This window comes from Ptychodera flava, chromosome 22 (genome assembly GCF_041260155.1).
Source record: "Ptychodera flava strain L36383 chromosome 22, AS_Pfla_20210202, whole genome shotgun sequence".
NCBI classification, from domain to species: domain Eukaryota; kingdom Metazoa; phylum Hemichordata; class Enteropneusta; family Ptychoderidae; genus Ptychodera; species Ptychodera flava.
In genome coordinates, this window is record NC_091949.1 from 9752360 (window position 1) to 9765937 (window position 13578).

Below are 13578 nucleotides of genomic sequence, written 5' to 3' on the forward strand. Positions count from 1 at the left end.
GCCCAAATTTCTAAATCTAGCATGGGGACTTCGGTATTGATTGTAAAGTTGTATTGTAATAACAACCACTGGCTGTCATCTTCAAGTGCCACTGGGCATATATACTAAGCAATGGGTCTAAACTAACATGTGGGGTGGCAGGTTTAATCCTGAATGTGAAAATGATGATTCACATCTCATTTACATTTCTGTTGCAGAGGACGGACAGAAAGGAGTCGTATATCTTACAGCTGAATTGTGTGATACTTTTCTTTGCTAGCTTGTGTCAACTCTTTATGTGGCTATCAGGACATTGGAAGAGGTACAGTATGCCCAGCATTCAATCAGCAATGCTTGCTTTCTGTAAAGTTGCAAAATAGTGACAAGGTCAATCAGCAAATTTATAATATTCTCTTACAAGTAAGTTGACCATTATTAGAACAAGAAGATCATGCATATATTTATACATTTAACACAGCAAAGGGATGTACAGTGTATTCTCAATGTGAGAAGAAGATAAAATTCCTTTGTTGAACCTTCCAGTGACACAGAAATAATAGGTTTTTCATCAAGTCCATGAGAATTGACTTACAGCATTATTGGAAGTTACAGTGCAGGCCAACCTGCACTGTTCCAAAAGTGGCTGAATATAAACATTATGTTAACCATGCAGGCACTGATGCCATCATTTGCCAAGAATTTGGAAAAATTTACAAATATATAGCATTTAAATTCAAATTTATAATATTCTCTTACAAGGAAGTTAACCATTATCTGCTTTCTCTAAGCTACCAAGTGTGTCACTAACAGTTTTGTATTTCTCATTCAGGAGGAAACACTTTCATTCGCATCACAAAGGTTTGAACTATGGCATCACTGTATGCAAATTACTGGTGTATCCAATTGTCAGGTGAGATAGACGTCCTTTCTAGTGATTTATTTTGTGACCTACTTCCAGTGTTATCTCTGCTGTTTGCACATATGGGACAGATACTCGGACACTCAAATTTTCACATTACTTCGCTGTTTTCGAGCATTAACCCTCACAGAACTACATTTTTGCTCACGCACATACAGGCTGACACTCATATTTTCACACTACTTTGCTGTTTCTGTGAACTCATTCTTAATATATCAGTAATGTATACTTTACGGCAGTGTATACATGTACATAAACAGTTCAGCATTTAGCCACATTTTAATAATTATGGTTAAAGAATTCAAAAGTACAACAAAATGAAACAACATGAACTTTGCTGAACATAACTCAGTATTTCAATCAGCACCTTATGGAAACTTTTTTTCTTCTATAACGTGATTCAACACATGTAACCTGGCAGAATATACGTCCATGTAATGTTTGATGTCAGTGTCCAAAAGTTCTTGGCTCTATCCTTCTTCTTGTTTATAAAGCAACAGTTGCTCAAAATACATGATTGTGTTTTTAAGGTAATTTTTATGTTTGATATAATTATAAAAGGGTTTTTGGATTTCCAAATTTCAAAATGTGTATATATGTATATTACAAAAAGTGAACGATAATTTATGTGATCCCGGGTCCAGCCATAAAAATGATAAAGAGAGGTCTTGCTTGAAAATGGATCCCTGATTGTCATTCAGTGTTTGACTCACAACTTTCAGTCTTTGATTTTATCATTTCAGTGCTACTCTGTTTGGGTTGGCATTTTCCAAGTTACATATCACAGCAGAACTGATTGCAGCAGTAAGTATGCTGAAATATCAGATACATTTACATTAACTCATAGGACTGTTATTACAGACTCTGCTTTTTAATACTCAACGGTTGTCACCCTAATTCAAATTCAAGTATCTTCAGTAAAATCCTAAATGTTAGCACTTACACAATTCTCAGAATTCAATGATGAAACTACATGTATGTTGGGACTGTGTCATCAACGATGACTTGTACTGTGTTTAATTTACCATCAATATTCTCATTCTTTTTCTCTTGCAGGTGCTCTTGTGTGTTATGCTGGTTCATGTCTTTATCAAGATTATGTATGAGATAACTTTTGTGAGTATTATAAAATGCCAGATCAATCAAGTTCCATGTTTGTTGAATGCATAGCATCTTTCGATTTTGAAGGAAATCAACAGCAGCTACATACTTGCTGAAATATAAATCCTAAATTGATCTTGGCCAGAGAGACATATACAACCAATATTGTTTCTTGGATATTTTTGGCAAGACACCAGCGACAGTGTTTTTATGAAACACACGAAATGTTTATGATGTAAGGATATTGTGACATTCACGATGTTTTGTTCTTGAATACTGAGTAATATTAATCTAGGAATGTTTAACAATCTACAAAAATACCATTTTTTCATTGCTTTTGACCTTGATAGAAAACTTGTGCCAGGCAGCCAGCTGATGATGTTGTAGATACAGAAATAGACGATCAGTTAATGGCACTAGACAGCCTACCCAGAGCAACTTCTAAACAACGCAGAGCAGAATCCTTTAGAGCTGGTAAGTCTATCCACCAGTTTAACTGACATTTACACCATTGGGCTTTGGTATGAGTGAATGAGAGCACTCTGGTTTTAGCTAAGACATATTTGATAAGACGTTGATGGTCAAATTCATCAAACTAAGTCTAAACAGAGTAGCCTCGTGTCATCTTTAAAAACATAATAGATATTTTGAAGTCCTTGCATATTTGTTTGTTCATGAATTTTAAATACACTCTCTACAATTGAAAACAAAGTGATACAAAGCTATTCCATCACAGCATGATAATGAAAAACACGACTGGAACTAATTTGGGATATTTGGATCTTCATGTTTTTCATATTTCTCAAAAATGTCAGGTGCCCTATAGCTGAATGTTGCAATATTACAAATCACTCATAAAAACAAATGTGTAACTTAAAAAGAAAAGCAGATGAGCTTACATTTTAAGATTAAACAGACATTACTTCACCATCCAATTATCCCAACTTAGTTCCAATCGTGTTGAAATGGGAATGATATCATGGTCAGATTATTGCACAGTGGCATATTGCACAAATTAGAGCATAACAGATGTTACATCATTGACAGTTGTACTTTCTATGGTGAAATAAAAGAGGTCCTTTTTAGTCACTGGATCTTGCATTACTGGATGTGTGAAGTGCTCGTCAATCTTTTGTTCTCCACTGAAATTTTAGTCAACTGAAGTACATTTCCTTTTAGATAAATCTGACAATAAAATGGGTCCTTTACAGCCACAAATTTTCTAACGCACATCTCATTAACTGGTTATCTATGCCATGGTGTTCAAGTTTTGTTCTTCTGAACTTCTTGGCACAATGACAGTACATTAAAATATCAAGTAAATTCACTGTTTGCAAATTGACCCAATTGCTACACAGTGACCTATTTTGGATCAATGTGTACGGGGCGTGTTCGATGGATATTTATTACGGCTAGTTTGGCAGTACTGAACAAACAAACAAACAATGAGGTGCTTGTCAAATTGCTCAAACTCTTTTATGATTAATGATTCTTTCATGTGTACATTGTACTATAGAGTTTGAGATCAGCAAGTAAGGCCCAGTTGCAGTATGGTATCCACTGTCTAAATCACTCTGGTGCGTGAAAAACATGCTCTGTATAAAGTTTAAGGTGTCTGAAGTTTACTGCTAAAAATTTGTTTGTGATTATTGATGTGAAATATACCTTCCTTGCAAGATGTTTTGATAGAAGGTCATTTTGTCTCACAGCTGGGTGACAGTATTGGATGTATAACAATCATGTAGATTTTCATGCTTGTCAATGAAATAGTTAAACATTGAGCTAGACAAGCTGTCCTCATGGACAAAGTCTGGAGACGCTGATAGATTTGGTCATGTCCATGCGTCCGTTCACACAAATTTCTCAAAGATGCCTGGAGTGATTTCTTTCAAACGTGGTACAAGGATTACTACCTATATGTCATAAATGTACCGTACATATGCAGAATGATTTGTTTTATAACACAATCAAATATGACCATCATTTCCGTCAATGGTTTCTAAATTCCTCAACAAAGTGGGGACTATGTCATTTACAATGACTTGATGTGGATGAAACGATATGAGAATATCGAAGTGCTACATGTATCTTTCGAAGACTTAACAATTCAATGATTTCATTTTCTGCTCTCTTCTTTAGGAGTTTTCCTCAACTCAGATACCGATGATACGTACATGTGATTCAAGACAACTCAGTCGCAAACAATCATATCACCATGACAATGAATGTGTCCTGACACAACATGAAGTGGACAGTGTACATACATTTAAGTTGTTCAGTAAATTCATTCTCTGCTTACACTATCAAGTTGATGTACATGTACTTTATAACCTGCACAAATTTTCATTCTGGTAAATTGAGCGACGGCATGAAATCAATTGATGGACCAGAAATATGTCATTAATGATAATCACGTACAGACATCCTTTCACGGTTAAATAGTTTAGGATGTCCAAAAACTCTGCAGGTGTACTGAGCTTCAATCAAAGTGTAAAAGTGGTAGAATAAAAGTGCATCGTACACGACTACTTTGTAACAAAATTTTGCACTTTAATTTTAGTTAGGATGAGATGTCTAGAATACAGACATTATGAAAGAATGGTGTTCCTATCTGTGGATTCAGCTGAGCAGTTTTGACAGTGATGTCTTGGCTAGGTGACTAGGTGCCGTACGTTGTGAGTTTGAATCTGACCAAAAATTTACTGAATTTCGTATCTTTTAGATTATCAAAAGAGAACAAAGGTTATAACCCTGGTAATGTGACCATGGTTACTATTTTTGAGTATGATGAATTGGTGGGGGCTACTTCAGCGATTTTTATAAAGGGACATTCTGTCCTTGTCGCAGAAACTGTATCCATTCCAAGTCAACGTTTCAGACAGGCTTGTTAAAATATGGCCAAAAGCCTGACCCTTTTCTACTCTAGAATATCAGAAGTGCTACCCACTCCTGCAGTTAGCTAGTGCATAGGTGTGCATTGACCTCTATTGCTCTGCTTAAAAGGTACCCACCATTCTTTGGATAACCGCCGATCACTTAATTAATCAATACCTATGCTAATCAATTAATGTATTGGGTTAGAATTTGAATCAGATAAATTTTGTACCGGCAACATTCAAGCCAATAGCCAAACACATGTTAATAACAATTTGTTAATTGCATGTGTGACCATTACTGGTATTCACAGAGGAAATTCCTGAGTGTTAATGCCATTGGTTAGATTCCACCTGTCATTTATAAAAATAATAATAATAATAATAATGATAATAATAATAATAACACTTTATTACCATGTGTATAAAAAAAATATACAATGGAACTCAGGATGGATCTGCAGAGCTCAGGCCAAAACACAGATAACATAACACACGGACGAGTTAAAAAAGACACCAAAAGTAACACTACAACTCACTTAAAATTCGAACTGCTGTTGGATAAAAACCAGTTTTGAAACGGTTGGTGCCTGACGGGTGCCTGATGGTAACAAATCAAATAATGTATGCGCTGGATGAGTAACATCTCTAATGACGGAATTTGATTTCCTAATGGCGCGGGTCTTAAAAAGCGACTCAAGGGATTGAAGATCATCACTGATGATTTTAGAATTTTTTCACCTGGCTGATACTTTTATAAATATTAGCTAGATGGTAATGCCAAGTTTTTGTCTTTCATGTCCATTCAGAATTGTATTTGTTAGCACTGATAGGCACATCAAGTTTATCTTGTTAGTCCCAAGCCTTATTAGAGCTTGTGTACACTGTACATACCAGTTGTTATACCACTTAAAAGTAATATGGCCATCAACTCATTTTAAGAATAAGACATAAATAACAGATAAACTCAGTACAATGTTTTTTGAGTATGTTTCTTCAAACAGTATTACCTCCTAGGGCCAGGTTGCCATGGTAGCATAACTTGAAATCACCAAATGGCTGAAAACTGCGTGTACAATGTAAATTTTCCAGCTGATACCTGTACATTGTAGCACAGAGGTAACATTTTTAGTAGGTCAGAATAGGTCCTGACAGTGTAGGGATAGATTTCAAAATGTGTGAATTGTTTCTATGTGTCTTATGACAGTATCGGTTTGGTATTGCTACAGTAGATACACTTTTCAGAAGTTGAATTCACAATTTAAGTTATAAAGTGCTGCTTTTGCTTTTTTATTACAGTCAGCTTAAATGATTACAAGAAAATGTATCCTTCACGGTCCGTACACTCCAAAAAAAGTCCTTTGAAGTTTAGTGCTAGAAAGTTTTGGAAAATTGATAAGCCACTTGTGATTTACAAAAATCACAAAGTGACAGGATATTGTTAAAATTATATTATGTAAGAAAGTCCTTAAATTTTCCAAATAAATCCCTTGAAAGTCCTTGAATGAAAAGTGACTTTTGGTGTGTGGACCCGGTTTGTATATGAAGTAGGCAGATATGAAAGCGAATTACTAACCACTAATTAGTAATCTCTTACCTCATGTTGATTAATTACATTGTTTTCTCTCACAGATTTTAAACAACTAATCATTGAGAACCATGTTTAGTATAAGATTGAGTTTATAAAATGAGTCTGTATACAGTCTTTCTGCTTGTGATTACTTGACTAGATGGACGAGTAAATACTGTTTAAGAGTACAAAGGTAAATTTCATGTCCAATCATACAATTAGTTAGTTGCATTCAAAACAAAGCAAAATGAACAATCAGTGTATCATTCTCCTGTAGTGAGACTGCTAAGCAGAATACATGTATATCTTAACACATCTTCATGCAGTCTGCCTTGTGAATTCAATACTCCCTCCCTTGGTAAATTAAAATAATGAGGTCTCTATTTCATGTAGGTCACATTCCACTGATATAAGATGTTATACAGTTCAACATAGGGACATTTTATTTCTGTGAAACTTAAATTTTTTGAAGGCATCCCTCCTTTTGTTTCCAGACTATGTGAAGTTCTGCAAACGTCATCCCTTAATATCAAATCAAATGTACAGAGATGCTTATTTGTGAGAAAGTTTTCAGTTTTGATAGGGTTTTGCCATATTCAAATTCTATGCAAAATATTCCAAAGCCAGGCAATCTCACCCAGTGTTTTATGAAATTCTGAGAAATTTTTGGACATAATGAATTTTTGTGTTTTTGCATGATTCAATAATTATTTGCTAAAATAATGTTGTGTATATCACATTATATTATAAAAATTTTCATGTTTTTAATAGTGGTGACAAAATTTTGCAAGGTATGTCTTCTATTTTAGTCCATTAAAAGTCATTTTTTCATTTGCTGAAATTATTGTGAGTACAAGAAAACTACATGCTGTAGTCCAAAATATAATTTTCAGTCAGTAGTGTTACTTTTCCTAAAATCAGTGAGTTTAAAGTCATGATTCTGAATGTAGTTTTAATCCCAGAAATTTGGATGGAATTTTTTGATGACAACTGAGGAATTTTGTTACACTTTGAGTGTTTTGCAATGTCACAGTGATAAAATCTTACAATTTGATTTCCTTATCCTCTATGTAATACATTGAAATTCTAACTTCTGTGTGATATGAAAGGGATTGTTAGTCTATATAACTTTGTAACATATAAGTGTATCACGTCATAGTGTATTATCATACATGATTGGGTTATGGTGCAGTATTAAAATATGTATTATGTGAAATACACTATAGTAAAGATATTTTAAGGAGCAGTAATGTCTTGAGATGTTCTCTCTCATTTTCAGATATGTCAACTCAGTTGCAATTACTTCACGATCATTTTTTCATTGGGTTTTGGTGAAAAAAAATAATTACTCATCAGGCAGTTAATTGTATTCTGTGTCAAACAGAAATATCTTAGATGTAACGTGTACATTATCAAACTTTAGCAGTGTGAATGTTTCAGGCATGGCATGCTTGCTTATTTGTCAATAAGAATGCATATCCCAGAATACTTTAGACCAAATATTTGTTTTATTCAAGTTTGTTTCGCAATACTATTTTATATTTTTATTGCTACCATAGCAATACTATTTACTTTGAACTGAACACCCCAAAATTTGCATGTTTTACCAAAACTCTCTCTCATTATTTACAAATAAACTGTAATGAACTGCAATTTATGCTAATAATCTATTTTTATATATTTTACGTATTTTACAATGTGTGTTTTTCATGCTACATCTCATGAATAGCATTTTAATTGCTGTATATTTATCATATACTTGGCTGTATATTTTGTATTCTGCATTCAACAATATGTACATATGTGATATTTGAGATCAGAATGCTAGAAGCTCCCCCTTACAAAACAGTTACACTGCTCTCCAAATGCACGTTACAACAAAGATCAGTTGGTAAGTCAAACGATTCTCATGAACTCATACAAATGATTAAAGTCTCAAAATTAGCACCTTGAAGTGATATTGATTGCACTTGAGTCTTTTAAAATAAGTTTTAATTTTCATATCTGTAACTGATTAAGAGAAATAATAGGCAGCAAAAGCTATCATTGAATTAATCTTTGATTGGAATTTAGAAGTCATTTGAATCAAAGCGTAACATGTGAATGTTGCAAACATAGCTGTATTGTATCATCGGTTTCATTATCAGAAGGTATAATTGTAATTGCATTGGGTCATTGAAGTCAAGGTAGAATGTGCCTTGGGGACAGACATTCAGACTCAAATTTTTACAATTCTTGTTGAGGCTTATTTTAAATTTCTTGGAATAAGAAAAATGTTCACTGTCTTAGTTTTTTCAAAAATTGAAAATTTCAATTTTCCCCATTTAGTTATATATAAAAACAGGGATGGCGGCCATTTTGAATTTTAAATATCTGTAAATGTCAAGTAATTTGTATCTCTAATACCAAACTGTGACCCCTGATTTTATTCTCGATTTTGGTAAGAGTGGTCATGAAAGTTTAATTGAGGAAAGTTAGAGCAAAAGTGTAAGTCTTTCACCTTCAAGGTGCACACTACCTTAAAACTAACTAAAGTGCAGTCAAACTGATGTAGAGCCTGTACACCTTGATATGAAATAACTGGGGAGATGATGTTAACAGATTTGGCAAACATAATGCATTGTACAAGATACATACAACTTGTCATACATGCCCATATGTTTTGTAGTGCAATCTAATACAGCCATCATTTTCCACAAATTTTGGGATATATGTAACAGCTAGTTTTGACCCATAGAATCATATAAATTTGTTTGTGATGCAGCCAAGTATGGCTTTTTATCGACAAGTCTGTTTTTTAATTCATTTCCAGAACTCAGATGTATTCCATTTTCTTTTAAAGTTGTAAGCTTGAAAGTGTACAGTGCCAGTATAAATACACTGAAAAGTCCTGACATCTCGTTCTATGTGTGCTCAGACTTTCATCCAATATCAGTAGGGACTACGACATTGACAGCTGTAACTTGCTACTCTTGAGACATCTTCTGCATGGGCACATATTAATGATTTCGGGGTAATTTATGTGATTGATAATTCAAAGCTTCAATAAAGAGAAAATCACACACTGGATGCTGTAGTGAAGTTTGATTTCTGGGTCTGTGTGTGCCAGTCAGTAAGTGTGTAGGATTTCACAATTGAGTTTTCATAAGTATTGCATGAAAGCAACAACACTGGTGTCTGACAACTAATATCTAATTTAATCATCATTCATTATGATAAACCAATTCAAATTAATGATCCACTGGGTGTTGTAGGATGGTGAAATAATGGTTATTTAAAGGTGACAAAATGTCATATTTTTAATTTGTATTAGACTTCGATGAGCAATCCATGTATAAATTACCGTATCAGTCTATGATGGCTGTCTCCAGTGACCAGCTATGCTTAGTCACTTGGCAGGCTGCAGGACACAGGTTCAACTCTACAAACTATAGTCAGAGGGTAGATAAATTACAGTCAGATGGCACTATAACAGAAGTCAATACAAAAGTGAAAAATCATAAATGATTACAGCCAAGCATATAGGAATATATAGGAATTTCATCTCATGACATTAGTATTTCAGTTTTATTCATCTTATAAATGCATTTCAAAATATATCAATATTTCAATATTCACCCATATTTATATGTGGCAGCATCAACAATCATGGTGGAGACATGAAGAACCATCCTCTATACGAATTTTATCATTCTATTGATAAATTGACATGTAACAAATTGTGATCTTCTACTGAAAATATCCCGTATTCCTATACTAAAGGCACAAAAGTTTACAGAAATTGAGAGGATTTAATTTCTGTTGCTAAAGTGACAAGTAACAAAGATAACTTCACTGAAATATTTCCAAATGAAGATGCGTACAATTGGTGTGTGACAAATATTGGAAAATATACATTGTTCCCCTAAAGCACTGTTCCATCCAATAGACTTTTAGGGCTATGCATGGGCAGATATTTAGACTCCCACATTTTTACAATTCTTTTCTGATCTACCACTTGTGAGGCCTCATTTTAAAGCTCTTAGAGTAAGACATATTTCTATCGTCTTAGTTTTTAAGAAATCAAAAATTATTTCCCCATAGAATCAACACATGACTTGCAGCCATTTTGAATTCCACACATTGGTGTAAATATCAGGTAATCTGTTTCCCTGGTAGCAAAATTTGCAAACTGACCCTGATCTGTATTTTTATTGGTAGGAGTATAGGCTGAAAGTTTTATTTATGAAAGTTCGAGCAAGACTTTAAGTCTTTCACTTTCAAGGCGCACTCTAACTTAAGCTGGCTTTTTGGTTGTTGAAATTGTGATAAAATATCAATATTAAATACATTTAGGCCAATATTCTATTTTCTACGAACAATTTTTTCTCCAACAATACTTGCCACATAAGTTTCAAAGTTGTTACTTAAGTTCATATAGCTTTATGATGATGGAATTTCCATATCCACACGCTTTGGCTAACCAGTTATTTTCAGTCTGAACAATTTTTCTTCTGCATACCCACTTCACTGAAGCCTTTCATCGTTGGTTTTAACGTTCTTAGATATGAACGCATTCAGATTTTTCAGATGATGACGATTTTTGCATATGTTAATTTCGTGTTTGACCTTCCCATTCTGAAAACGATTATAGAAAAACACCCTACGCATGCCTTTCCAATTTATGATTTAAGTTCATATGGCTGACTTAATCCTTATTTGTCCAAACAATGATTGAACTGGCATATGCAAACTGAATGTCATCAATTTCCTCATTTTTGGTCAAAATATGTTCCTCTGAATTTATTTATTTGATAGCTTTAAAAATTGTTATGTCAAATTTACATAAGCTCTGATCAGATCAAATGAAAACACAACGATATAGTTGCAACGCTTAACTCAGCACGAAGTATTATTTTTAAGTGCATCTATTTATATCTAAGGTGACGTCATAGAAATATGAAGTCAAGCAGTCTACCATTTTCTAGAATTCAAAGCAAATGAATACGAGAAAAATGTTCTAACTCATTGCCAACAACTGAAACAATCAGAGCTGATGACATCTCATGTGGCTGTTCAAGGGGATCTATTTCCCACAAATTCCTATATTTTAGCCAACACAAAGCTTGCCACTCTTGCTACTCTGTGAGGTATCTCTGGACAGTTGACTGTACTTGTTCCTCACCACTAGCATCTTTCAACTTCGCAGCTACCAAATTATGTGATATCTTTGATGGTTGGCATCGGAAGTTTGGAGTATCTTCTTGAATAATACCAAGGATAAACTTCGCTGCTTCATCTGCAGTCTGGCTGATGTTACCAGTCACCAACTTCTGCCTGGCCCTGTCGTTTGCTTTGATAAGTTCCAACGTAGTTTCATCTGCTTTGGACAGGTCAACATCCTTAAGGAGAAGCTCCATATTCTTTCTTACATCTGTCTGTACAGGTCCAAACTGAACTGTGCTAACACTGTTGACAAATGAGGTTTCACTAATGAAAGAATTCGAAATTGAAACTGAATCTTTTTCCAGGAACAAATCATTTTAACGATCATTGAATGTTCAGTATCAGTGTCCTTGTGTTTGTTTTTTAAGTGAGAAATAAAGTCAAAGACAGGAGACTTGGCTAAATATTAAGGACAAAAGTTTAAAACGTTGCAGCAAACAAGCCATTGCAGCTACTGCTTGCCTTTTTTCTTATTAGCAGAGAATATTAAAATTTGTACCTACCATATGTTAAATTTACGCAAAGTAGACACCAAGCATTCAGACATGCCTTCCAGGGCAAATTTTGATGCAGCGTATGTTTCCTGAAATGGACCTCCTGTTGGATTAAGAACACTAGAAAACGTTAGGTGTCATGCAAGTCATAAGGAAAGTTAATGTTGACGTCAACTTAGACCTGAAAGCCGCCACCACCTCTCTATTATCCCTGCAAGAAGACATACTTACCGACTACACCATATACAGAGGAAATGTTGATGATTTTCCCAGATCTTTGCTCCTTCATCTTTGGAAGTACAGCTTGTATCGTTCGCACAGGTCCATAAAAATTAGTTTCCATTATATGCCGGATAGTCTTGATAGGAATGTGCTCAAAAACTGCACACAAGCTTATTCCTGCGTTGTTCACTGCAATAGATAAAGATGGATAACAAATATGCCACTTTTAATTTATACAAACACGCTCCTCTATACTAACTAGTGACCAAATGTTATTTACCTTACACCACTTAATTTTTTATCAAAACAGCGTACGAAGTTGCAGGCAAAAGAGAAACATCAGGCACAATATCAAAGAGAGAGACTGAATATGGTGCAAACTGTACAGTTTACAGATGACGAATAAAATTCTATTTAAGTTGAGAGCTGGCCAAAAGTAACAAACGAAGCACCTAAAATAGCCCTCAATTGTAGAAGGTTAGACAAAATTGAACTTCCTTGTACACATCACAAGGCATTGGTGTATAATATATTTTCCTATTACTTCAGTATTCCTAAAGCTAACGAATGTGCGTAAACACACTCACCTAAAACATCGATCTTTCCGGTTTCCTTCAGCAGGTTAGAGAAAAATGTGTTCACAGAATCATCTTTGGTTACGTCCAGTTCACGTACGAAAAGTGTGCTATCCAATTCACTGGGGGCTGCCTCATCGAGTGCTTTCTGCTTGGATAGATTCCTCATCGTTGCGTACACCTTGTATCGTTTCTGTTGGTCCTTGGCTAGGATCACTGCCAAGGCCAGCCCAATACCAGTGGAACAACCAGTGATAACAACTACTTGCTGTGTCATTTTGGTATAGGTAGTCTTTGGTAAAACGACAATCTTACAGTTCACTACCCAAGTCTGTGTTGTTATATACTGTATGGTGTTATGTACAGTACAGGTTGTACTTTAGTTGACCTCTTGTGTGCATTTAAACTGTTATTGAGGTCACAGTACACTAGCAAAGGCCAATTCTCTTCGGGTTAATGGCAGTGACAAGGAGGTTGTTCAATACGTTGTAAAGAATTGTGTCTAGGCCACACACACACACACACACACACACACACACACACACACGTATCCTGAAAATCGAATCAAAGTAATTTTTCTGTGATTCACATTTACTTCCTTCGATTGTGATTCTTCATGAAAGTCTTAGTCCTGGTGAAC

At 34.7% G+C, this 13578-nt stretch overlaps 2 protein-coding genes across 4 annotated transcripts in view; one reads left to right on the top strand and one right to left on the bottom strand.

Moving 5' to 3' along the window:
- The window catches only part of LOC139122633 (endosomal/lysosomal proton channel TMEM175-like), a 48030-nt gene extending 38519 nt beyond the window's left edge, over nt 1–9511 (top strand). For 2 of the 3 annotated variants that reach the window (XM_070688208.1, XM_070688210.1), the window contains 6 exons: nt 198–301; nt 809–889; nt 1642–1702; nt 1955–2014; nt 2350–2473; nt 4139–9511. In XM_070688208.1, the coding sequence (XP_070544309.1) occupies nt 198–301; nt 809–889; nt 1642–1702; nt 1955–2014; nt 2350–2473; nt 4139–4179 (471 nt within the window). In that variant the 3' untranslated portion in view covers nt 4180–9511. Of the gene's footprint in view, nt 1–197; nt 302–808; nt 890–1641; nt 1703–1954; nt 2015–2349; nt 2474–3515; nt 3577–4138 lie in introns of all 3 variants that reach the window. The other variant, XM_070688209.1, reaches the window with a different exon arrangement.
- LOC139122634 (retinol dehydrogenase 8-like) lies at nt 8144–13508 on the bottom strand. Its single transcript, XM_070688211.1, has 4 exons — nt 12951–13508; nt 12373–12552; nt 12151–12244; nt 8144–11890 (listed from the first exon to the last, which is right to left on the bottom strand). The coding sequence occupies exons 1-4, from the start codon at nt 13213–13215 to the stop codon at nt 11560–11562; spliced, it is 870 nt and encodes a 289-aa protein (XP_070544312.1). The 5' UTR covers nt 13216–13508; the 3' UTR covers nt 8144–11559.
- Nucleotides 13509–13578: the final 70 nt, after the last annotated feature.